Source organism: Corella eumyota, chromosome 3 (genome assembly GCF_963082875.1).
Source record: "Corella eumyota chromosome 3, kaCorEumy4.1, whole genome shotgun sequence".
NCBI lineage: Eukaryota > Metazoa > Chordata > Ascidiacea > Phlebobranchia > Corellidae > Corella > Corella eumyota.
The window spans coordinates 5819363-5847061 of record NC_137492.1 but is presented as its reverse complement, the minus strand read 5'-3'; the positions used below and the strand labels follow the sequence as shown (position 1 = coordinate 5847061).

Genomic DNA, 27699 nt, shown 5'->3' with positions numbered 1-27699 from the left:
TTATGATATATAACTGACCTAAATTTGAAAACTTAATAACGATCTCTAAATTTTAATAAACAAAAACCTATTAATTACTAATTAATAATATTAAAATTATCAAAATAGGAGGATTGAAACACAATATAATAATAAACAACATACTAAAATTTTAAAAATTTATATACACAAAATCAAAAGTTATTCGATTTCAAAATTCAGATTAGTAAGAATAAAAATAAAAATAAAAATAATAATAAATATACGGACAATAACAATATGTTTCGAAATCTAAGATTTCGAACCATAATAATAATAAATATACGGACAATAACAATATGTTTCGAAATCTAAGATTTCGAACCATAATAAATATATGGACAATAACAACATAATTATTAATTTCTTTGGCTTAACTTATATGATACCAATATAAGGTCAAATGAGGTCAATATAAGCCAATAAAAATTACTTCTAACTTTTGTTTTAATTAATTTTGCTTCAAATTTTCTAATCTAGTATGTTAGTTCGGCCAATGCGCATCCAATAAAATGTTCAATTTCATGTTTTAACATTTAGCAAAAATTTTAAAAATATGTCATAACTTTATTAATTATTAATATTTTTTCATAATTTTTTAGAAATAAGTTATATAGATCAATGCGGTTATTTTGGTACAGTTTAAATGCAATTAAAAAATTTCAATTTTTTTAAAATCTTTTTGGCTTATATTATATGATACCAATATAAGGTCAAATGAGGTCAATATAGGCAAATAAAAATTATCTCTAACTTTTGTTCTAATTAATTTTGCTTCAAATTTCTTTATCTAGTATGTTAGTTTGGCCAATGCGCATCCAATAAAATGTTAAATTTCATGTTTTGACATTTAGTAAAAATTTTTAAAATATGTCATAACTTTTTAAATTACTAATATTTTTCCATAATTTTTTAGAAATAATTAATTTAGATCAATGTGGTTCTTTTGGCACAGTTTAAATTCAATTAAAAAATTTCAATTTTTTTAAAAATTTTTTGGCTTATATTATATGATACCAATAAAAGGTCAAATGAGGTCAATATAGACCAATAAAAATTATCTCTAACTTTTTTTTCTAATGAATTTTGCTTTAAATTTCTTTATCTATAAGTATAATGACAATAACAATATGTTTCGAAATTTAAGATTTCGAGCCGTAATAAAAAACTTCTAAATTTTTGTTACTTCGTTCTTGCTGTTGCAAGTCTATAAGCAAATCTTTAATACACGTATATAAACATCAAAAAGTAAGCAAAGTCTGATTTAAAATTTAAATGCGCGTCATGTAACATAAAAAAACAAAAAATATGCTTATTATTTGGTGAAATGGTTTTAATGACTTGGTAACCGTTAAACAAAAAAAATCAATAATTTCCCGATTGAATCGTTGTGAAAATATCAACTATATCATTCGCGGGAAGGAAAGAGAAAATGCATCCTGAATACTAATTTCGGTTAACGTTCTGCTGTTCTGGCATGCCATTTAACACGGTTTTAATGATTTTCGTTTAATTTTCAAGCGTGTTTAGAAAATTACTGTTTAAATGAGTAGCATGTGGAAGCATACGACACAAAAACAAAATACGAGTTGTTACAGAACTATGAGATCCCTAGTCAGCTAGTCTGCCACTAAAAACCTACAACCTACAGACCTACGGCAATAATAATCGGCTGTTAAGGTTTTTTAAGTTAGGCTAAAACTTAAATAACACTCAATCTGACAATTTCGTATTAGAATCATATACATGTTGGCACTAATAACATAATCGTAAACAAACACAAACGAAGTTAAATTTAAAAATTATAAGCATTTTGGGAACTATCAACTTTTCTTACATTCTGCTTACCCCTGTCAACCTGTTCCCTGTAATAATTAAGTTTATTTGGTCCAGACACCACACCAGGACATCATCATTTTTATGAGTTTCAATGTTGTTATTATAAGTATTTAAACTTATCTTGTCATATGTCTATATGACAGCCTGAAAAAATTATAATACACCAAGATTTGTGAAGAAAATATTTTTTTGTAAGTTTTGAATATTTTATTCAAAAAGCATTTTAATAATAACATTTATTCACAGCTGTTACATAATTTTAAATATTTTGTTATATTAAGTTGTGAGTTTTAATAAAATGGGGGAAAAAGATGGAAATTATGATGATGCCGTTGAAGAAAGAGTGATTAATGAAGAATACAAAATTTGGAAGAAAAATACCCCATTTTTATATGACTTGGTTATGACACATGCCTTGGAATGGCCAAGTCTTACTTGCCAGTGGTTGCCAGATGTAACTAAACCAGAAGGCAAAGATTACACTGTACACCGACTTGTGTTAGGAACACACACTTCCGACGAGCAAAACCATTTAATAATCGCAAGTGTACAACTTCCAACTGATGATGCACAGTTTGATGCATCCCATTACGATAGTGAGCGTGGTGAGTTTGGAGGTTTCGGCTCTGTAAGTGGCAAAATCGAAATTGAGATCAAAATTAATCATGAAGGTGAAGTGAACAGAGCCCGTTACATGCCACAAAACCCTTACATTATAGGTACCAAAACTCCCTCAAGTGACGTCTTGGTATTTGATTATACGAAACATCCAAGCAAACCTGATCCAAGTGGAGAATGCAATCCTGATCTTCGACTCCGTGGGCATCAAAAGGAGGGTTATGGTCTGTCATGGAATCCTAATCTGAGCGGCCATTTGTTAAGTGCCTCAGATGACCACACAATTTGCCTATGGGATGTTGGTGGAACGCCAAGAGAAGGTAGAATTCTAGATGCCACAAGTATTTACACTGGCCACACAGCAGTAGTGGAAGATGTGTCATGGCACTTACTCCATGAAAGCTTGTTTGGATCAGTTGCGGATGATCAAAAGCTGATGATTTGGGACACAAGATCCAATGTTTGCAATAAGCCCAGTCACATAGTTGATGCTCACACAGCTGAGGTTAACTGCTTATCTTTTAATCCCTACAGTGAGTATATTTTGGCAACAGGTTCAGCAGACAAAACTGTTGCTTTGTGGGATTTAAGAAACCTGAAGCTTAAACTTCATTCTTTTGAATCACATAAAGACGAAATATTTCAGGTATATATATATATATTATTTACTTTGTTTATAAAATAAATTAAGCAAACACACAAATTGGTTAACGAACTTTTGTAATGAAAATAAATTGTAGACTGTGTATATAAGTATTAAGATTTGGTTACTATATTACAATAAAAATATACTTAACAAAACATAAATAACTTGTGAATACATACCACGAAAACAAAACACTGTTTTATAGGTTCAGTGGTCGCCACATAATGAGACCATTCTTGCCTCAAGTGGGACAGATCGCAGACTTAATGTCTGGGATCTCAGCAAAATTGGGGAGGAACAAGGTGCTGATGATGCGGAAGATGGCCCTCCAGAGCTCCTGTTTGTACATGGAGGACACACTGCAAAGATCTCTGATTTTTCATGGAATCCCAACGAGCCATGGGTTTCATGTTCTGTTTCAGAAGATAACATTATGCAGGTGTGGCAAATGGCAGAAAATATTTACAATGACGAAGAGCTAGAGGCAGCCGCAAACTCAACACCAGCTGCAGAAATGGAACAAACTACATCTTAAAAAAATTAGAAAAAAGTTCATTTTATCAAAGTGCGTTTATGTGCATCTTTAAACCTTAGCCAAATAGCATACCATTTAAAAGAACAATCTTCAATTAATTTCTACATATGTTTCTTGACAAAATTTTAAACAAAATATTTGTAGTTAGAAATAATGCAACACTTCTAATCAATTAAAAAAACACTTATTTAACTGGGTTTTTAAACATGTGTTTTGTGAATCTGCATTTGTAAACTATTGAATTCTTTTTTGTATATACCAAATAAAAAAAAAACTTGTATTTGGTGAATACTAACATAGTTAGTTAAGTTGGTCAGTGACATTTTAGGAAAAATTTATTAAATTTGTTACATCTTACAGAAGCAACATTTATATGTGTCTATGTGCTATTTAAACTTCATTGTACTAAAAAATTGTCATTTGTAGTGCCAGAGTGTTTTATCACAGGCCATATTATGACAATAAAAATAAAGTCTGTATGATTGACAATGAACTAGTTTTACTTACAGTTGTGGTTCAATATTTAACAATGATCAGATATATTTAAATTGGTAATGGTTTTGTTATTTTGTTTATTTTTTCTTGCACCTGCATTATAACTTTATAAGTTTGTATTATAAGGTACCTTTATACTAACTTAAAATTTTAATCCCTTTTTTTTAAACTAAAGCTTTAGATTCTAAAAGTAGTTTTGATATTTACGCAAATAATAATATCTTTTCAAAGAAATTGTTTAAGTTCTTATTGCAAAAAAAATCATCAGTAAATTTTGTACAAGTCTATGAATTTTGCTTACTACAATTACATTAATAATACAAAATATGAATGTATAAGCAGTAGATTTAAACAGGGTTTTTATACAAAAAAATCATAGTTTTAAGTTAAATGATGTTATATACAAAAAGTGAGAAAAGAGTATATATGTTTAGAAGAATATCAATTCATAACGGGACGCCCATCAGGTCCGAATTTATGAGGCTTTGCATTTGCTGTTACCCAAGGATGCGTTAATACTTCTTCCAGTGGTAGACGATGCTTTGAATTAATCTTGAGAAGTCTTCGAATGAGATCACGAGCTCCTTCTGATACATGCTTTGGAAATGAATATTGTAAGTTGGTAATTCTCTTGTAGGTGTCTGAATTCGATTGCGTTTCGAAAGGTGGCTTGCCAACCAAAAACTCATAGCAGAGCACTCCAAGTGTCCACAAATCGACACCATGATCATGGTTTTTACCCTCCACCATTTCCGGGGGCAGGTAATCCAATGTTCCACAAAGAGTTTGTCTTTTTGATGTGGGTGCATGCACTGACCAACCAAAATCTGCAATTTTCAGTTCTCCTCGAAGTCCCATTAACAAATTTTCTGGCTTAATGTCACGATGTATAACGCTTTTGCTATGGCAGTATTTTAGAGCATCAGCAAGCTCATACACATATGTGGCAGTTAGTTCTTCGGAAAAAGTTCCCCTTTTTTGTAGTTCCTTGTACATCTCACCCTTGGCTGCATATTCTAAAATCAAATAAACCCTTGTATCGTCATGAAAATAGCCATAGAGTCGAAGAATATGAGGATGTCGAAGATGAGCCTGGATTTCGATTTCACGGCGTAGCTGATGTTCAACGTTGCTTTTCACCAACTGGGCTTTAAACAACACTTTCAGAGCGACGATAAACTTGCTTTCCTTCTCACGAGCAAGATAAACACTCCCGAACTTCCCTTTGCCAAGAGGTTTTCCAATATCGAAATTTTTTAAACTCCATGTCTTCGTTTCCTTGTTTTGATTCTCTTTATCAGAAGATTTACTGGCGGGAGGGGCAGAAGGTGGATTCATTTTTATAAAAACAGGATTCAGATAATAACGTTTTAAAATAAACTTAATCACTGAGAACAAACATATTTAATAATTTATTAACATGTTTCATTTTTTATGGATTGTTACCTTTTATATAGGTAATAAAATTGGCAAAAAAATGATCGCTTAAAGAACATGCATGCCTTTATACATGCAATATCCAATTCATCTCCAATTTTTTTAAAAGGTATATATATACTACTATCTGAACTAGCACGAAAAAAATCTTAGTGTGACTGAAAAGAAAACTAGCTTTTAATGTTATCAATCTAGTTATTTTAATATTGATGAATAATATATTGATAAATACAACTATTGTGCAAGAGGTTAAAGTCACAATACTAAAAAAAAGTATCTTTGGAGCCTTATTTAAAAAACAATAGGGGTTGGATCATACCGGCAGCATGGTGTTGTGTTTTAAACATTCAGCTACACTACAAACATTTGTTGGCAGCTTGGTTAAAAGTGACTATGAGCAAGGGATTATAAAGGGTGAGAACTTCAACTAAGTCAAAAACACCAACGAGCAGATTATTTATCAGGCAAGTTTAATTAACAATAATCCGCATTTCGCAAACTTTTGTTAACGTTTATATACGATTGCAACCCGTACTTTAGTTTGTCCTTAACATTCTACATCCACATCAAAAAAAAATACAGCCTTCTCACCAAAATTTAAAAAAAAATTCGGAATATGATCGAAAACGCTATTTTACGGACGCGACATGTATTAACGCCTTTTTTACCTCAGCCCTCTTCTAAAAAATACCCTTTTATTTGCAAATAACATTCAAAATAAATTTCAGCAGAACATCATTTTTAAAGTACTGGTTTTGGAAGTAAGTCTATTTGATAAAACAGATACTTAACTACCAACGTTTAAACGTCTGAACGTACTAAACGTAGTTTTAAACATGGCGCTTATGTTTTTAAGGTAACAGGGTTTCCAAATTTTTAAATTTAAGATTTCCAAATATATAGGCCTGATATTTCGGCAATTTTATCAATAGGTTAGTTTTAAAAGGGCTTTTTATTTTAAGTTAAAATTTATTCTTTTTTCTTTAGAATACATGTATGTACTTTAAAAATAACAAAATAATTTATTGCAAGTCAGTCTTACTAAATTATAGTTTTACTAACACTTGGATCAAAATACAATTTTAATACTGGTTTCACAGTTATAAACTAATTTGTTGAATACCACGAATCAAATTATTTAAGTACAAATGAAAGGTTATTTTACAAAATGTTTTTTTTCATAAAATTTAGTAATTTTATATATTACTTTCTAAAAAATTAAAAGGTATTTTTTCAAAATTTTTTTATTTTAACCTTTTTTTTAAAATATTTTTGTTAAAACGAAGAATATTTTAAATGAATTTATTGTACAATAGTTACACAAGGCTTAAATAAAAAAAATTCATGTACTTTTGCTAAAAGCATGTAAGAGCGACTTTAAAATAAAAACTATTCCTTTTAGAGTCTAAAACAACTCAAAAAGGAATTCACAATACACAAATAGTTAGAAATAAAGTTAAACCCACCTCTTCACATTTTAACATTAGTTACTTATCTTCGATAATTTACAATTTATTTTTTTAAATAATTACAAATACAAACAAAAACATGGCTATACATAACAAAAAATATTATTTACCAAAGCAGTTACAAGGAAATACACAATTAAAACTTTTACAATAAAAAACGGACTTTTGGAACTTTTTACATTGCGGATATATTGTTGGCATAAAAAGTATTCCTTTTTCTGTGAGTAACCATGGGTTTTAGCCTCAAGTATTTATAATAGAAAACATCATGTACGTTATTGGGAAAAAATATCATGTGAAAAAAAACATTTTATACTTTAAACAAAAAAGTTAAACAAAATTATATTTTTTTTAAACAGCCTACAATATTTATAATAGGAAACATCATGTACATCATGGGAAAAAATATCATGTAAAAAAGATCAATATTATACTTTAAACAAAAAAGTTAAACAAAATTATCCTTTTTTTAAAACAAAAAAAATGAATAGAAAAAATTGTATTGAATAACAATTAAATATATTTATATTTTAATGAGAAAAAGTATACATTCCGAGGAGGTAGTATTATAACCTCTAGAAAAACATGGCAATTATATCATTTTGATGTCTACTAATGCTTAAAATAACAACAATAATATAATTTACTTAGTTTGGTGTGCAAAAGCATTAGATTTTTGATACAGCTTATTATATAAAAGTAAGAACAAAATACACGAGTTACACCACAATAGCAAAACAATATTTATGCAATATGTAAAACTTTTGGATTTTTTTTCATTAAATAAAAAGAACCCAAACTTTAAAAATACAACAAACGGGTTAACATTAAAACTACATTCAATAGGATTGATCATCAAATACAAAAATGTTATAGTTTTTTCAAAGCCTTGTTTAGTTTTTAATGAGTCTGTAAAATATTTAACGATATCAAATTATTATTTTTTATTTTAAAAATGTATACCAATTATGCTAAACTCCTATTGCTTAATAACAACTTGCGTAATATAACGAGATAACAAATATACTTCATAGAGGTTGATTATTAAGTTTTAATAAATTCCAAAAAAAATTTGAAACAAGAACAACATCATGTACCGACGCAGTTTTAAACTAAATGATGAAGTTAAAAATATGTACAGGTAAACACAATTGAAACAACATGATATGAAATTTAAAGAAAAAAATGAGGTTTAAAACCAGACAGATTAGTAAAAGAACAAGGTAACAATTTTAAGCATTTTAGCAAGTCTTAAAGCATTGTAAATTGCAATAAAAAATTTTTAAATAAATTTTTTTTATGCCGAATGCTTCGAAAACAAGAAGTTTGCATAATTTTACAAATTTAGATTTAAACTAATGAGTTTACGATATTAACGATCAAGAAGAAACATCTAAATGTAAAATAAGAAACTAATTGGGCAGCTTTAAACGCAACAAACTTCATGAACAAATGCTTTTAAAATATTAAACAACTTAATTGACATCATGTAAAAATTAACAGAGTATACAGTTAGTAGCCAAATCATGTACATGAGTTAAACAAGTAAAAACATGTTTAATTATTAAATAACTAACACTACAAATCACGAGCAAAACGCTTATTATGATATGGGTGATATGTAAAATAGCTCTTATAAAATCATGTAAAATAAACTCAACTTATGTAAAATAATAGTAAAAAAAATGAACAAAAAAACTATTTGCTGATACTTTTGCTTAGGTAGTTCAGGCTATGATACTCATTACTTTTAACTAAAACATAATTTCGAGCAAATATTTCAGTTAATCTTGATTAAAATAGTGTATTTATATATAAATATTGATAATATAATTTAATACTATGTAGTGGTTAAAAAAAACTTGGCTTCACTACATGAGGTCATAGGTTCGATCCCAATTGCCTTCATGCCTAGCACTCTTAAAAAGGCACTATATGCAGTACAAATTTTGGCAGAGCTCAAAAACCAATCAGCATATTAAACATTGGTCAACATTCTCAATAATATCCCAACTTGCCGGAGACAACTCGAGTCTGGGTTACAGTAACAAATGTAACCCTGTGTTTAGGCAGTAAAGTCAGCCTTTTAACATCGAGGATAAAGATATACAAATAATAAACTTTTTATTATTTAGTTTAATAAACAAAATGCTGTGCCACCTTTAGAAGTTTTAAAAAATATATATTCAACTCTATTTTACTCATTGTCCTCTGCAAGGGTGTTTTTAAAAAATTAATTATCATGTACTTAATATGCAAAACCAAGCTTGTGGTTGTTTATTTTAGATGGTCACTGCAATAGCAAACATGCTAGGATGATTTAGTTTGCTTGAACCTCAGCTTATGAGGCAGGCTTGTAACCCCATCTCCACTACCATTTGACAGCTTTGCTGTAAGAGGAGCATGAGTTGGAGATTTATCCTCTGACGGAGAATGGCCTTCTCTTAGGTTTACAAGAGCATTTGCAGCCTCATATGTTGGAGAACTGACTTTTACCTCCTTATTATCAGTATCACAATTTTTGCGTGGCTTTAGAAATTTTTCTGAATTTTTTTGTGACAAATCAATTGGGGAAAGATAAAATTTTCCACTAGCGATTTTCGAAAGAAAGCTAATGCCGATGTTGTTGGAGTTAAAAGCTTCATTATTGCCATCTGGCTCGAAATTCTTATTCATACCTTCGTGGAAACCTTGATTACATTATGAAACATTTTTCAGGGAAGTATAAATTATTTGCATATAAAATTTCTATTGGTTCCTTTTAAAACAGGTTTAGTATGACTAAGCCCGTTAACAAGAAAAAATCGGTATGAATACAGTTTTTGCATTCAAGAGTAAAAACGCTTATTGATAATGGTTATTAACCAAACTAAACCAACTATACATATTACTGGAATTACAAAAAATGTAATAGTACCTGGTAAGGAGCTGGCTTCTGAATTGTTTTTGGGCAAAACATTGTTGTCTTCATGCACAATTTTTGAGTTCTTTAAAATATTTTAAATATGCACAAAAAATTAAATATATATTTATATACAACAATTTTTATTTAAAACAAAAAAAGACAATCACTTTTAACGCAGTAATGTAATGCCTTTAATTCAAACTTTATAAATTCAGTCATGGTATTATTGCAATTGCTTATACAACAATTTACCATAAGCTTTAACATTTTTAAACCTGTCGATATATTCTATTTAAAATCTTGCTACAAGAGAAAAAAAACTTACATTGGTTTGTTTTAAATCAAGAGGGTAAGGGGGATCTGGTAATGAGTGTTCCAATGGAGGAGTTATCTGTGAGGAAACAGATCCAGGTGACTTGATTGACAAAGTCGGACTCAAATCGGATGAAGCAGACTGCATCAGTGGAGGAATTTGAGACCATTCCATTTTTGGTTTCTCCAAAAGTTCTTGATTTGAAATGCTCGATGGGTCAAATGAAAAGGAAGGTAGGGAATGTTTGGATTCGATTAATAGCGGTGGACACTTGTTTACAAACTTAGACCTTTGATTTGAATGTAGAGGTTCTGATTCGATTTCTCCATATTTAACCTAAATTAGATAAAAATTTACTTTTTTAATAAATTTCAATTTTTAAAAATCTTGTTTATTAGATTTAACGAACTAATTTACTCAACATATAAGTTATAAGCTATTTCCTTAAATTTATTTATTTAAAGTTATATAATAGTAAATTATATAAAGTTATATAAAAAAACAAATTTTTGAATGTAGATTTAGATGTAGATTTATGCAACACATTTTTTAGGATTCAATGATATAATAATGGATGTATAATAAAGATAATATAGGTTAACTTATATATATATCTTGCCAAAACATTATTCCATTAAATATTTATAAAAACTTGGATAATTTACAAGCATAATACATATATCTACAGATATAATGGGAAGATTTTTTAAATCGTGATCATTCATATCTGATTAGGTAGTTATCAAACTCAATCTACAAAAAAATTACTTAAAAATGGCCTTTTGATGTAGGATGTGTTAAGCGTTCTTTAACTCAAGATTTAGTATGGGCCCAAAATTAAGGAAATATTTTTTAAATATTTCTCAAAGTAACAAAAAACTTCACTGAAGTAAATTTTAAAATTTATTATTAATAAATTTTATATTTTTTTGACTAGCAAAAGTTAAATAATTTGTAAAACTACTTTTAGTAGATAAAGTTCTTGACGTAGCACTTCATTTTCATGGGAAAGAACTAAAACCTTTTCTTCCAAAACATTATCAATTGTTTTTCTTTTTTCTCTTGATCTGCAATAAAATATATTTAATATAGATTGCAAAAAAATCATTAAAAAGTTATACAATAAAAATGAAAATGAAATATACATTATTGGCATCAAATTTTTACTTTCGTGCAGCTTCATTATTTTTTCTCCGCTTTTGCCAATAATATTCATCTTTGTACTCATTAGGTACAAAGTGACGACTTCTTCTGCTCACTGTGCATGTTCTGGGCATCAGCTAATACAAAAAAAAATTCTAACAACACTTAAATTTAAAAACAAAGTTTTTCTAGTTTTTATAATTTTAATAAGAATTTAATAAGAATTTAAAAAAAATTTAAAATGGAGTGTTTTTTTAAATATGCCAAAGGGAAATTGAATATATTAAATTTTAAATTTTTTGAATAGAAAAAATTTAAATGAAAATAATATAAAAGGAGTAAAGGCTTTACGCTATTTGTAATTTTTCGGACAAATTTTCATTAAACTTTAAAATGTAAATTGTAGAGCAAAGTCCCAATAACAACACTAGGTAGGCCCTGGGGCTTCTATTTTGTTTAATATAAAGAACTGGCAGAGCATATTTAATATCTGACATGCCAAAACAAGATAACCTAAATAAACTGAAAAATTTTGATATTAATCTAAATAATTTTTTTAATGCATCGAACTAAATGACGTGAAAATTTTGCACATTTATTATTATGCAACAAGAGTGATGTACTACAAACGTGTATGTAAATTTATTGATTACAAATTACGCTTCAAAATTTCCTGAACAAAATTTACAAAGGAATCTAAAACTTCAACAAAATTACCATTTTGTGTGGAGGACTAACAGGATATTGAGAAAACATATTATTTTCGGAGAATCTGGAAGGATTTGGCAGTCTTGATGCTGAGCCTTGTGGAGCGGAAAATGTGGATGCGGGTGAACTATAGTCAAAATAGTCTGGTTCCCTTAATGTATTTGAAGACTGCCCAATCTGCTCACCAGTAATTGCTCCATTGGTTGCAGATAATTTTCTGGAGTGACGTGGTGACAGCAGTGGTTCTGTGTTTAAGGCAGTGGTGTTTGATTCAAAATGTTGGGAAGACACTAAACGAACACCATTGAGGTTCTCGCTCATTCTTTCTCATTGCCTTACTGCCTTGCAGATAGCAATAAAAGTAATTCATTGCCAGTCATGTCAAATGAGCACTTTATATATACAACCACCCCTTACAATGGTTTTCTGCAAAAAACACGTTTATATTGTTAAAAAAAATGTTTAAAAAACTCGTTTTTGCAATGCTATTCAAATGTATTTGTTTTTTAAATATTTAATGTAAAAACATCATAAATAAATGAATGAACCGGATTCACTGACTGACACCTTATTTGCATATAGGTATAAATGCAATGATCAAATACTTGATAACTACTTCATATCATGTTAATAAATGGGTTGTTGCACAACATTCAAAAAACACTATGTAATCTTTCATATATAACAAAGAGTGTTATAGTAAAAAATACCAAACGTTTAAAGCCAAAAAAAACAACAAATGTCTGACTTGCTTGAAATTTTAACATCTTGTTTCTGGATTGTTTAAAAAATAAAACAAAAAAAAGGCATACATTATTAGTTGTAAATTCTCAAAACAAAAATTATTATATCCTCCAAATAATTACCATTGCATTGCTAACGTAAAAAGGTTTACTGTATAAGTGTACATTACAACTTGCTTGTACAGAATTAAACATTAAAAATGAAAAAAGAAGGTAACATGATTTTTAAATGCAGGAGGTCTTGTTTTACAACTTTACTAAAAATATGGAAACAGTTTATCAGAACAAGATTTAAAATAACAATTTAAAAAGTTTTTAGCTAAAATGAAGTCCTATTTAAATAATAACCAATATTATATTGTGCATAAATTGGAATTTATTTTATATAACCAATCATTTTAACTCATGTTTTTATTAAATTTCTATTATTTCTTGGTTCCGCAAAAAATTTAACCAAAATAAAACACCAACTTACAAAAACAATAAATCCTGCAATTAACTTATATTACTTGTTTTGTTTTTAAGTTATTATAAAACTGGTAAAAATTAATTATTAAGCTTTTTTAACAATTTGAAAAAAATTTAAAAATAATATTATTTGGTAGTTATAACACTTTTATCAAATAAAAAGTTTTATTTTAAAATAAAAAATACTTGTCCAACGCATTTAAAAAAAATGTTTTTGTATATATACAAGTTGACAATTTTAGGTATACTAAGCATACATTTACCCTAGGCTCAATTAATTAAAATTATAAATTAAAAACTTGAAATTTTAAACCTAATAACATTGTAATCATTTTTAGTGAAAAATAAATATCACATGCAAAATTTTATTAGTCAAACATTTAATTCTGATTGTCCTAACAAGCTGTATTTAAAAATTAAACTACAAATACTAAACACTATATGCAATATTCATCTAAAAAAACAGTGAAATATAAAATTATGGTTTTATACCGAATTTGAAACAAGAGTTTGTAGGCTATATTAAAATTTTGTAGACAACTCAAGTACAGACTAAAAATATAATTTAAAAAAATACAAAGTTACAAATAAACAGTTGTATTATAATTGTTGGTAACAAAACAAATGTGTATTTAAGAATAGTTGCAAAAATATGACATTTTAAATGTTACTATCACTTGAATCAGTTAGCATTTAATATAATTACAATTTAACTTCTGCCATTTAGATATTAAATAAAAAACTTGGATTTGTATTTAGAACACCACTTGGCATAGCAAATTGCTACTGTAAAAACGTTATATATAAGGTAGACTGCTCTTTATTAATCTTTTAAAATGCTAATTGCAAAAACTTAATTTCTTTTCCTGAATTTTTACGTCACCAACTATTTACTGTTAAAAGTTAAATCCTAAATATTTCACATTTGCGTTATTAGTTAGCGTTTTAAAAATGTAAATACTTTATATAACAGACGCAGTCGGGTTGTAGTAGCTAGCAACGTGATAATTGATTAACATTACGCAAGTTTAATTACGGGTTGCTTGAAAATGAAAGAACGGAAAATGAAAGCGTAAAAATGAAAGAATATTTGCACATTTAAATGTTGGCAAAAAATTAGTAAGGAGGTAATATTATTAAAACATTTGCAAGGATAAATTGCCCAGATATAAAGAATTTCGTAAAAAATAGTGTGATTATAAATATTATGATGTTTTAGTTATTCAACCTACAAACTTACTTATGTCTCCATGTGCATATATAGGAATACTGGAGACTGCATGTGTTTATAATGGCAAATAATGTAAAGACCACCAGTTTTGATCAAGTAATACTACTAAATAGACAAATTACATATTTGCTTTACATATATTAAACCAAACGGTCCAAACATGAAAACTGTTGTAGCCTACCCCTAATAACCTTCAACGTACTTCCTAAAAGTATTAAAAAAACTTTTGACAGTTTAAAAAACAAGGCCAGCAGTAAGGATCAAACTCTGCTTCGAACGCCTAATAAATGTTAATCTATTCTAAATAATTTCATACAATCAAATACATTAGAAAGTTATGATTATTCATTTTACTTTAAAGCTAATGGAACAAAAGTACAAAACTAAACAGAAAAACATAATATAATTTGTGCAATTTTACAAGATATAAATAAAATCAAATTAAATTATTTAAACGATAAATTTTAATGGTTAGTTAAAAATAAATAATATTATTAATCGTCAAGTTTTGAATAACTAGTTGGCGAAAATTTCCTTCTCAGATATTTTAGTATGATTAATGGAACACAACTAACACTGGTCAAAACAATAACTTTCCAAACAAAATCACCGGTTGTTAAAAACTGTGGATCTAAAAATATATATCTAATATTTCTAATTTGTATTTAGGTTAGAATGCATATTATAAACCTAAACAATTATTTTAAATCTAAAAAACAATATTTTATTATTTCCCATGCAAATCATTTGTTTATCTATATATAAAGAAGCTCACTGGTGATATTTATATTTTTGTTAATGTTATACATGTGGTGTGTTTGTTAAATTTAAAAGCCTTTAAAAAAGAGTTGTTTGTGAAGGGCTGGCGAATGATCTTTGGCATGCATTAGTTGCAAATTGAGACTTAATTACAACAATTAATATGCAGTTCGTATGCATGTAATTAAATAGTTTAAAAAATGTAACCTAAATCTACAATATTTATCACTTTTTGGTAAACTTTATATTTAAACAAAACAGAATTACATACCAAAATATTCCTTGAAAAACACAAGAGCTGCAAAGTAAATGGCAAGGCTAATTGCTTCACTGAATAACATAAGCCAATGCCAGGTGTGAATAGTTAAAGCGACCATCAGTAGCTCAGTAAATATTAAAGATGTAAAAGAGATGCTGACGATATGAGAAAAATCACCATTGAACAACAATAGGGCCCCATACATTATAGCCCCACCTGACAAATTGAGTAATTAAAAAATAGGTATCCAATCCAATCAAGCAAATAATTAAAAAAAAATAATGCAATATCTGGAAAAAAGTTTTCATAAAATGTTCCATTTATTTTTATATCATACTAACATAACTTAAAGATAAAATTATAACCTTACTTACCTTGGTAAATACTAATAACAACCCATATTAAAAATGTTTTAAGGGACAAAGAGCGACCCTAAAATAAAATATCAGTTAGATTACTTTTTATAAATAATTTAATTTTATAAAGTTTACAACAAGAATGTGATTAAAACCTTGTGTAACTCATGATAAAGTTCAGGAAAACGGATTGCAACATCTCTCCGAACGTCTTGATCCAGTACAAGTGAGAAAACTGGAAACATCGTAAAAACTGTAGTGTACCTAAAATAAAACAACAAATATTTAAAATTATCATTTATCAAACATGACACCTTTTTTGTAAAAAAATATCAACTTTTATAATTTTTCATGAGATTCATAAAAGAGGTAAAAAATATTACAAAGTATTAAGCTTTGGGCCTAATTTGTTAAAATAGTATAGGTAATAAGACTTAAGTAAACAAAAAATAACTTTTTATAAAATTAAAAATTTTTATACTAGTAGAAAATTAAATTTTAAAGCAAATAATTCATAAAAGAAACCTCACCCAACCATAAGAAAACCTTGGTACAGTGAAACAGATGAAAAATAAAATACTGAAGAAAATACAGCCTGTAAAAAACATAAAAATCTTTTAAAAAAATAAAATATTTAAAACTGCATTTGAATTTTTTAATAACACAAAGCAATAACCATTATGCTAACAATACTTAGACATCATTCCTATTACACTAAAACACAAATATGCTTACTTGCAAAATAGATATAATTAACCCTCTATGAATGATAAATTGGCTTAATGAGGCAGAACGCTTGTAGCTATTTCTACCATGTACCATTAACAATGGACCAAGATGACAAAACTGAGTGATTGAAAAATCTGCAGCCAAAGAAGCCTGCTTGCCTTCCTGGTGTAATAAAATATGTGCATGTCATATACGAAAGAAAGTAATATTCTTAAAAACTTGATTTGAGTTAAGATTTAATTGCTAGCCCAACGATTAAAAAGGACACAATAGGGATTGATGAAAAAAATGCCTTGATAAGACTCACAACCTTAACATAGAGTAAACTTTGCTGGTTAAGGTTAAATAAGAGTCCGACTTACGGCCTTACTTAGAAATACATGGCAACAGTAGACATAAAAAATCTTAACAGTGATTTATATTAAATGTTTTACCATTGCCTTCAAAACTGTATAAAACTATCTTAAAAATGAAAGGCTATTAAACACCTATCACTATGTTAATTAAAATCAAAAGCAACAAAGATCATAATTTGGAGATAGTTTAATTTACTTTTCCAACTATTCCCACTCCACAGTCAGCAGCTTGAATCATACTGACATCATTTCCACCATCTCCTAAAAGTAAAAAATAAACACAATGCTTAATTTTTATTACAATTTTTTAACCCAAAAAATTTTGCCTTAAAAGCCCACAATATTGTATTAGGACCATAATTTAATTGATAACTTGTTTCTTTTACAGGCTTACCTATAGAACATATACACTTGTTGGTATGTTTTTGCAACAGGCTGACAATTTTTGCCTTTTGTGTTGGAGAGCATCTACAAACAACAACAGCAGGGCACATACAAGCAAGTTCAACAAACTCGATGGCATAATACAGAAGGCAGGTGTCGAGCGACAAACCATCGATGATCAACGCCGTATCAGCAGCTTTGCGACGAAATGAATTTAATTCTAGATGAGTTTCAGTGCGAGACTTCACCTAACAAATTATATTTTTTAGCTTTTGTTTATCCTCTACTTTATAATCCTAATGTAAAATATAACAACAAAAGTAATAAAGCTATTAACTAATAAAAAACAAACAATTTTATATTTATATATTTTTTATATATCTTTATCCTCGATGTGGAAAGGTCGACTTCACGACCTTTACATAGAGTGGCAACTATTACCCCGACCTAGTCTCGAGTTGCATCTGGCAGTTTGGAATATTATAAATTTATAATTGCCCAACAACTAAGCTGCTTATCAAGTGCTGGCTCAGCAGAAGTTTACATCGTTTATAGTGCCTTACTCAAGGGCGCTACAGCGTGAAAGCAGTGGGGATTAAGCCCACAACCTAAGGTAATGCAAGTGTTTTGACTACCACACCACGTTGTCGGTATGGACTAATGGCACAAAAAATATATTTCATGTTGCTTTTACATGCATAGTCCAGATATAATAACTAAAAGTCATTAACCTTTCATATAAAAATTTTAAAATAAGGTTTTTAGCAATATTTACAAATTTTGGGGTTACTTACTTGTTGAAAAACATGAATCTCTTGATCCCTCGATACAAGTCTCGAACTTTTTGCAATACTGGTCGCAGTTTCAAGTTTATCTCCAGTCAACATCCAAACCTTAAAATTTATATATTTTACTGTTAATTATAATTCAACCAAAAACTTAACAAAAAACCACAATATTTTATTAAAAATAATTTTGTTGAATAAATGTTTTTTTTAAATATCTAAAAAAAAAAATCATAAAATTTTACTTTTATTCCTGCATTGCTTAACATTTCTAGTGTCGGCCGAACATTGGTTTGTAGTTTATCCTCAACACCGGTGACGCATAACAAATCCATGTCACGCTCTAGTGATTCGACGACTAGATTTACTTTCGTGGCTCGATCAACAAGACTTAATTTAGCTTGACTGTATTGTCTCTTAAAAACAAATATTTAATATATTATTTTTTGGAAGTCTTTATTTAGCCCTTGTTAGTAATAAGGGGCACTATACCTATATTTAATTTTATTTTATACATCTCTACTAATAAGGTTTATTTATGTGATATTGACATTAGATAGTAGAGGTTAACATTCCCTTAATCAAATATAATATTCCCATTTTTATAAAAATAATAAACCTATTTACAATAAATTTTTAAAACAATATGCCATTAAATTCAAGAACGCATATTTACATAACCTTAACTGTTTGGCAAATGTCCTTTAATTTTTAAAAATAGATCAGACCTAAATTTTAGCCAAATATTGTTTCCAAATGTTGGTTTTTAGAAATATGTCTAAATGGTGCAATGGTTTTATTCATGCAAGCAGATATCGTACATACCTCAAACTCTCTGTAAACAGCTTCACTTAAATTTTTTTTGGCAACCACCAAAGTTCTTAAACCTTCCCTGGCCATATTTTCACACTAAAAAAAAGAATGAAAAATTATAGAAAAAAATACTTCAAAAAAGTAAAAAAAATGTTGATTTATTTAAAAAAATTATTTAAAGTTTTTTTCAGGTTACTTTATTCTTGATAATGATAGATTACATACCTCCTCATTTAGCCAGTCATTATATTTAACAATAGAACTCATAACAGAGTCAGCTCCTTTTAGGTAAAAAATAATTTTATCTTCTGACTCATCTCGAACAATTATCCCCATTCTTTTGCTTTCAGAATTGAATGGAAACATCTAAAAATAATTGTTCATATTTTCAAGTAAGCGTCAAACTTACAAAATAAAAAAACTTTTTTATTGATTAATCTGGTAATTTTATAACTTAAAGAATGGTTGTTGTATTTAATGCGGCAAATGACATCCCAAAATTAATCTAAAGTTAAATTTGTTATATATACTTCTGAAAAAAACTAATTTTATTCTTTGTGACAACCAACATAATAATTGAATGTCGTAAGTTGGGGTTTCAAATATTTTTAATATTGAACATAAGTACCTGCAAAATTGTGTAATTCATAGTTTGTTCGTAATTGCTTTTGAGCACGATTCGGTTCAGGTCTCTCTGAAATAACAACAGACCAACGGATTCTGTCCATTTTACTAATGCTATCTGCATGACAATAAAAAATTTTGTTAAAATAGTTTTTTTACAACACTTACTTAAAGTACAAAAATTTCAAGGCTTGTTAAACTAATTTTCATTTTTTATGATACATAAGCTATTGGGTTAAGTTCAAAACTGCTTTTGTTAATTTGTTTTGCATAAATAGGAATTGCAATAAAAATGGTTAAGCAAATGGTTGAAAATATCACTTGTACTTTTTATTATATATACATATACCATTGTTAAAAACTTAATGCTTATAGAAAACAATAAAAAATGTAGAAAAAAGTGGTGTAAACAGATGAAAATGTTACCTCATCAGGACTGGAGGCTTGATAAACTTTGTCGATGTCATTTTCTTCATAAACTGGAGTTACATTATGACATATAGCCACAGCTGAAAACAAGACACAACATAATAAAGTCACATTAAATCATTACACTGTTAAATAACACCTTTTACTGAAAATATTATTAAAATAATTGTACAAGCATAAGCTTCTGTTAGAAGCGGGTATTTTGTAAAAAAAAAAATTATTTAAACTAAATTAATTTTTTTTTATGAAACCACCTTTAACAACTTCAAGAACCTTGTACTGGGTGTTACTCTTTACTTTCGTATTCAAAATCTTTTGAACGGCAGGAGCATTTGAATTGCTTTCTTGATTTGATTTTGAAAGCTGCTTTTTAAGAGCTTGGTGTAGTTGGGAAGAAAGCTAAAGTTTAAAAAGCATACTTAATAATTTTTTTTCATAAAATGTGGTTCATTTTTTTGTAAATTTAGCTTTAGCAGAAAAAAAAAATTTTTTTTTAATAAAACTTTTAAATTAATAAAACTTTTATTAAAATCACTGTTAAATTTACAAAAAAATTAAGTAGGCTTTATGAGTATCAAATCATCATTAATCAATTTTTTTTATTAAGGAAAAACTTTAATTAACTACAATACCTCATCCATTGAATCTGGACTGTAAGCAACAGTGCCAATATGAAGCCTTTTAAATGACATCTCATTCTGTGTAAGTGTGCCGGTTTTATCTGACAACAAATAGTTAACTCTGCCCAGCTCTTCAGGTATAGTGCTAGATCTTTTAACAAAAAAAAATATTAAAACAAAAATGTGCAATATAGGATAACTAACTAAACCAAAAAAACAATAACAAATTAATCAAACAAGTACTAAATTCAAACAATGCAAACCTTTTAGGTAAATGCACAACCTATAAGATACATTTTTACCTATTTTCCCGGCTGCTTGTAATAATTTGATAAAAATAATATCACGAAAAAATATATGCCCACACACCACAAATGGTAGTTTTTTGGAAGACCTATATGTTGGACATAAACTTTATCCATTGGGGTCTAATATATATAAATAATATGGTAACAAACTACAAGCTGCAAGGTTTCAGGTTTAAGCCACATCAATGCCAAATTTTTCGCCTTGAGCCTGGCAATTATAAAGAACTTAAAACATGACACATCACAACAGTACACACATCTCCAATAAAAATAAACCTATCATCTTAAAATGACATAAAAAATAAAATACAAGTTCTTTTTTTACCTGACTACAGTACCATGAATAAATGAATCTTTTTGAATTAACCAACTATAAACTGTTTTTCCCATGTCCAAGTTGACTCGCAAACTTATTGGAATAATGTAAGAAAAAAGAATGACGAAGCGAAACATGTATATGTACCAAGGACCATCAAACCCCTAAAAACAGTTTAATACAATTTTTGTTGTAAAGATACTATTTAAAATTTTTTTATATGTTTTTATCCTCGATGTGCAAAGGTTGAGTAAACATCTCTTTTATCCTCGATGTGCAAAGGTTGAGTAAAAGTACTCCGACCCACTCTTAAGTTGCCGTTGGCAGTTTGGGATATTATATAGATTATAATAACCCGATAATTAAACTGCCTTTTAAGTATTATCTTAGCAGGAGTATATACCATTTATTTGCCTAACTCAAAGGCTTTACAGCATGAGAGCAGTAGAAATTAAACCCACAACCTCATGTGATGTAGCAAGTGTTATTACCACTACACCATGGTGCTGGTTTTTACCGACATTCCCTTTAAAAATTTTAAATTTAAAAAAAAATACTATTTGACTTTTTTTTTAATTTATAAACAACATTTATGATAAATAATGATATAAAAAAGTTCAAATAAATTCATACCTTAATGGCAACCAGTGCAAATGACAACAAAATAACCGAGGCAAATAAAATTTTTGTTAAATAATTAATTTCTTTATCAGTTAATCCAATCTAAAAAAATAAAAATTTAATAGGTTAACTTATTCTTACATAATAAATTTTAATAAAAATAAAATTATTTGCATCGAATTTTTTAAAGTTTTTTTTTCGTTTAATTTTATTTGTTGAACCCTTTTTTAAATCTTATATTTACTTTGTTTGGGTTAGGTAAACAGTTCATACATAAAAACATGATATATTTCTGTTTAACAATACTTTTAACAACCCTGTCCGGAGTTGACTTTGACAATTTGGGATATTATTGACCATATCTGCCTGTTAATTAACCCGCTGATTTTTTGGGCTCAGCAGAAGTATATACCATTTAACGTCATTTACATAATGGCACAACACTATAAAAACCGAAAAAATTAAACCAAGGACATCTTTTAGTAAAATTAAATGTTTAACCACTACACAGCATCACCAACTAAAAACATTTTTCAGTAAACGGTTAAAAAATAAGGTGCCTTGGATGGTACAAGTATGTTTAAAAGGGTAGTGAACCTAATAACATAAAATGAAATACCTTTGTTGATGGTTGAGATGTATTCATCACACTTCTGATATCTCGACCAGTGTAGATTACGACACCGACTGCAGTACCTGATGCAACAACCGTGTTTGCCCAAATGGTATTTTCTATACTGAGTGACTCCTCGATTTCATCAGTTGCCTAAATGTTAAAATAAAAACACAATTAAAAGAGTTAACCCGTTCCAATATATTTTTATAGTAATATTTTATTAAGATTGACTCTATTCCAAAATTTGATATATCAATTTTTAACACCACTGTATTTAATTACCTTAACAATTGTCTGTTTTGTAAAAAAAATACTATAAACAAATAATTAATCAATAAAAGTAAGAAAACTTTACATTTGTGTATGTTCCTAAAAATGAATGAATGTCGGTTTGAGGTTTTTCGGCATAAACAAACGCTCGGTATTTAAACAAATCTTCAAATTGTGAACAAGCTTGAGTGTTTGAAACAGAAACTCTTAATTTCCAATCTGTTTCTCCATCCAGTTGATCAGTCCGAATAAAACAAGTGCCTAAAAATATGAATTAATATTAGTTTTTGGCATTAAAAAACTCTTATTTACGCCTACTTCTAAATTTGTTGTTTAAAAAAAACACACGAGGCCCTGGCCCCTTCTATCTCACTGCTTCCGCGTCATTGAGAATAGGCCTTGAATTCAAGAAAAAGGCCTTAAATTCTTAATAAGTAGTTATGCAAAAAAATTGGCAGGACTTTTTTAGGAAAACATTTGATATTTTTAAGATCTGCCAAAAAACAACTCAATTTGAATTTAAATTACTTGTTTACCATTTTTCTCAGTGGTTTTTAGAAGTATCATATCAGCAGGTACCCTTTGATCTTTATCAAGAATCAAAATATCTGAAACCTAAGGTAATTTTTTAATTAAAAATTAGTATAAGAATTTATATCTATATGTAAAGATGTAATTAGTATTTTAAAAAACTGTATTAAAAGAATTGTTTAAATATTTACTTTAATTTTATAACTTTCCACAAGCGATGCCGTTCCATCTGGATTTAAAATCTTATATTTTGTTGAATTTATTTCTTTATCCCGACTATAACGCCGAATTTCGTCGACAGCCTCACGTAAAACAGTCACACTTAGCACAAAACACTGAAAATTAATATTTTTTTTAAAAACAATGAAAAATGATAATTTTTTTTACAATTTTGGGATCACTAGTAGTTTACAGTCTTTCAAAAATTTCAGAATCATAAAAGTAACATTAAGCAAGAACCGTAAAGGTAACATTAACAATTTTTGTGTTTTTAAAATATTAATACTCTATTATAATAGAGTTAGAAATTCTAAATACATATTTTAAAGAACTTGGAAAGATAATAAGAAATTTAGCTTGTACTGTAATTATAATAAGTTAAGTCGAGGACCATAAACTACACATGATCCCAATTTTGTATTTACAATTTTGAGTATATTCATTTCTTAGAAACAAATCCAATATTTTTTTCTTACCAGTGGCGCCCAGTATGTATATAAATAACCTATTTGAAGTGCTGGAATGAATTGAGAACAGGCCATTATTAAGAAGTACAAGTTGAGAAAAAACTTGAACTGATCGTACAGGACCTGAAAAACAAAATAACATTTTTTGTTTAAATTAAAATAATTTAAAAACACAGCTTCTTATAATTTTAAACCAACAATAGATGCTTAAATTTATACGGAAATTTTGTTCTTATGTTTCTGTATAAATTATTTATCATAAACAATAATTTTATTGATTTCTGTGCACCTAGGTATATTTAACTGTAAGAAAATTAATTTGATAGACTTTTTATATAGTTTTCTTTTAATACTTTGAAAAATATTACGTATTAAGTGTATATACAAAAAACATTATACCCACATACCCCAGGCAGAAAGGTGATAATATTATATTTTTGATTGCAGATTTTATTGACAGGAAAAGTTTGGTTTTTTAAAGGATGACCAATGCATATATTTCTTGGCTTCAACTGAGTATTTTTTCGGCAACATCTAAATATAAAGTTCTGAAGTTATCAAAACCATAAATTCTGGCAACATACTTATTGTTACAACTAACAAAACGATAAAATTACTGGCCTAGTTTTTTAAGTAAATGTTGTATCTTTGTTTGTAAGATATCATAAAGCAAAAATGCAAAAGTTTATTTTTTAACTCTAGCCTTACCACAGTAAAATATATGTGTATACTCTAATAACCTAATAAATTTTTTTATACATTTCCCTTTTTTAGTAAAAGTTATGGTACTATATCTTAAAAACTATATAAGCATTCTATATGAATATGTATTATATGCACTATTGCTCAAATGTTAAAAAAAATCGTAATCACTTTAGTTAGAAGATCATGCATATATTAAGCATATTTGTTAATACATAACCATATTGGTTATAACACATTTATGTGCATAAACATTTTTGAGGCATCCTAAAATTTATGTCAACTCAGCAATCCTGGATTTATTAATACAAAACAGTTTAACCAAAAAGAATTAAAAAATACCAGCATGAATTATTTTAGTTAAATAAAAATACCTTGTTATCGATGTCCAAATATTTTTACAGCATTGACAAAAATTACACGATCTGTTTCGTACAGCAATATCATCATTAGAATCTGCTTCAAATTCGGATGAACAGTTCCCCATTGAAATCATGGGAATTTCTTCATGGTCACTGCTAGGTTTTCTTTAAATAAAAATAATTTTGTTATATATACTATATTAACTATATAGTTAAAAAAATACAATAAAAATGAACACTATCTGACTATGATACAAAAATTTGTATTGAATTTAAGACTGTTGAGTCAGCTATTAATATCCTTAAACAGTTAAAACAGCAGTGCATATAAAAGTCATGCAGACAATCAACCACAACAGGACTAAGGAAACTAACTGATTAAAAGTTATCTTTAGTATTTAAGAAAATTATCTGATAAAAAGTTAACTTTTAATAATATCTATTAATTTCGAAGGACTATATTAGATTACAATAATAAAAAAATCGGCAAAATAAGGTTAAAATTAAATTTACGTGTTTAATAATTGGATTTTAATATAAGTATAACTATGTCTGGAAAGTAGGGCAGTTTTCGACGAGATCTCGTGCGTGCAAGTGTAAAAAAATGCGTGACCGCGCGTGCACGCGTATCAAAATTTCTGGTCTAGGCGTGCACGCGTGATATATGTTAGCGTGTTTTAGGCGTCAGTACTGTGCGTGCACATTTTTTTAAGAAACCAGGCGTGCAGAACGATAATTCCAGGCGTGCATTTTTTTTAATGAAAAAAATCTCGTGCGTGCACGCTGCCCTACTTTCCAGTCTGGAGTATAACTATGTATTATTTAGTAAAAATATCATTTCTGCAGTATTTTGCTATTGACGTTATCTAATTACGTAAATTTTATTAGGTAAATCACTTATGTTGATGTGAATCGTTTTTGATTGGATGGTACTTATTAATCTTATTATGGTAAAGGTAAAACTTACGTGTTTAAAGGTGAATAGTGAATTCTGTGATTTGAGCCTAACAATGGTTTTCGTACCTCCATCAAATTTAAAAACAAGTTAAGGCTCAAAGTTCTTTTATCTGGTTATGCGATATTGTTTATAGTTTGACTAAAATCATTTTTAAAAGCAGAGGAAACAGGAAAAGAGTTTGATCGCGCGAATAAACATAAAACAGAGTTGTCAAAAAAGAAAAGTCACTTGACCGAACGAACATAAAAACCATGTTGTCAAACTATTTAAAAACTATAATCAATAATATATAATAAACACACACGAACAAAAATTAAAACTAAAATTATAAATTATATTTTAATCAAAAATTTAAACGAAAATTTTAAGCGCAAATGGTTGTTTTATTATGTAAAATAACTAGAAAATGCACTAACACGTTTTTTTTTTAAATTGATTATCGGTTTCGTTTAGTTTCTAGAAAATGAATCATTTGCTTAGTAACATTTTTTTTGTGAGTTCGAAGCACCAAAGTTTAATAGACTGTTGTGTCAAAGATTCAAAAATGTTAAAGAAGCTATTTAAATTGCAGCAGCAATTGGTAAAAAAAATCATTTTTTTTTTATTAATATTCCTTATTTGAAGCTTGAAGTTTTCTTGTATCTTTTCTTTTTATCTTGACCTTTTCCAAGTTTTCAAAATGAATATCCGTTGTTAAATGTCAACTTTATGTGACAATTCTTCATTTAACTTTCTTTAAATATCATATTTAAAAACTTTTATTTTTTAAGTATTTAAGTTATTTAATTTGAACATACAAGCCGGATAATCTTTTGCCCATATGCTAGACCTAACATTAGACATTTTCCCTCGATTTATAAACCTTTTTAAGTTTTAGTCGCCTTGTAAAATGGAAGGTCCGTCACATACCACTAAAAAACGATCGGCAATGAATTCCAAAAATGCAGACAATTTTATACAAAACTTTATCCATTGTTACGACACCATGTATCTTTGAAGGGTAATGAGTTTCTTTCTATAAATTAAAAACTGACTGGATATTTTTCTTACCTTTGGCTCAAAAAAAAACTTATTAGCTTAACCAATAAAAGAAAAAGTGACAACAAGGAAAATAAAGTTACTTTATATTAAAGCTGTAAAGTTTTCGTTTTCAGATTAAAAAATTACACCAGCATTTTTAAAATGCGTAAGTTACCTTACTTAAAATCATAAGTCCCCATTTTTAACGTAGTTCTTATAAATACCTAACTAAATTAATACAAAAATTTTTTTTTAATGTTTTTTATGTTTTTTAGTTTTTTTTATAAAATTTTAATTTTTTTAATCAACGTTAATTAGAACAAACCATAAGTTTAACCTTTAAAGGCCCGTTCACACGGCGTACGCAACGCAACGTAATGCACGATTTCGCAACCATTTAAAATGAACAGGGTCGTTCACACCATAGTCCATACATATGTATGTATAGACTATGTTCACACGTACGAAAGTTACATAAGATTTTGTAAAGTTTTGTGGCTGGAGCGAAATTTACGCAAGATTTCGTAAGCGGTATACTTATTAGATATTTTTTATCAAAATTTTAAAAAAATCCCTAGAACTCGTAAAGTTACATAACGCAACGTTACCTTGTCGTGTGAACAGTCC

The 27699-nt window shown here is 28.1% G+C and overlaps 4 protein-coding genes across 4 annotated transcripts; 1 reads left to right on the top strand and 3 right to left on the bottom strand.

Annotated features, from left to right (window-relative positions):
* The first annotated feature begins 2107 nt into the window (after positions 1 to 2107).
* LOC145746252 (histone-binding protein RBBP4) lies at positions 2108 to 3936 on the top strand. Its single transcript, XM_082564490.1, has 2 exons — positions 2108 to 3121; positions 3327 to 3936. The coding sequence occupies exons 1-2, from the start codon at positions 2156 to 2158 to the stop codon at positions 3654 to 3656; spliced, it is 1296 nt and encodes a 431-aa protein (XP_082420616.1). The 5' UTR covers positions 2108 to 2155; the 3' UTR covers positions 3657 to 3936.
* A 401-nt stretch (positions 3937 to 4337) lies between these two features.
* LOC145746253 (aurora kinase-like) lies at positions 4338 to 5531 on the bottom strand. Its single transcript, XM_082564491.1, has one exon. The coding sequence runs from the start codon at positions 5487 to 5489 to the stop codon at positions 4593 to 4595; it is 897 nt and encodes a 298-aa protein (XP_082420617.1). The 5' UTR covers positions 5490 to 5531; the 3' UTR covers positions 4338 to 4592.
* Positions 5532 to 6884: 1353 nt separating this feature from the next.
* Positions 6885 to 11550, bottom strand: LOC145746163 (uncharacterized). Its single transcript, XM_082564362.1, has 5 exons — positions 11421 to 11550; positions 11240 to 11342; positions 10288 to 10611; positions 9975 to 10044; positions 6885 to 9747 (listed from the first exon to the last, which is right to left on the bottom strand). Exons 1-5 carry the CDS (start codon positions 11501 to 11503, stop codon positions 9368 to 9370), a joined length of 960 nt encoding a protein of 319 aa, XP_082420488.1. The 5' UTR covers positions 11504 to 11550; the 3' UTR covers positions 6885 to 9367.
* Positions 11551 to 14924: 3374 nt separating this feature from the next.
* LOC145746165 (putative phospholipid-transporting ATPase IIA) lies at positions 14925 to 26230 on the bottom strand. Its single transcript, XM_082564363.1, has 26 exons — positions 26062 to 26230; positions 25107 to 25259; positions 24438 to 24564; positions 24040 to 24153; positions 23536 to 23679; positions 23350 to 23428; positions 22899 to 23074; positions 22547 to 22693; positions 21940 to 22029; positions 21316 to 21470; positions 20695 to 20833; positions 20317 to 20461; positions 20060 to 20142; positions 19638 to 19751; positions 19235 to 19375; positions 19022 to 19105; positions 18442 to 18612; positions 18206 to 18304; positions 17422 to 17659; positions 17224 to 17288; positions 16678 to 16833; positions 16473 to 16537; positions 16098 to 16206; positions 15961 to 16018; positions 15599 to 15802; positions 14925 to 15199 (listed from the first exon to the last, which is right to left on the bottom strand). Exons 1-26 carry the CDS (start codon positions 26121 to 26123, stop codon positions 15063 to 15065), a joined length of 3255 nt encoding a protein of 1084 aa, XP_082420489.1. The 5' UTR covers positions 26124 to 26230; the 3' UTR covers positions 14925 to 15062.
* Positions 26231 to 27699: the final 1469 nt, after the last annotated feature.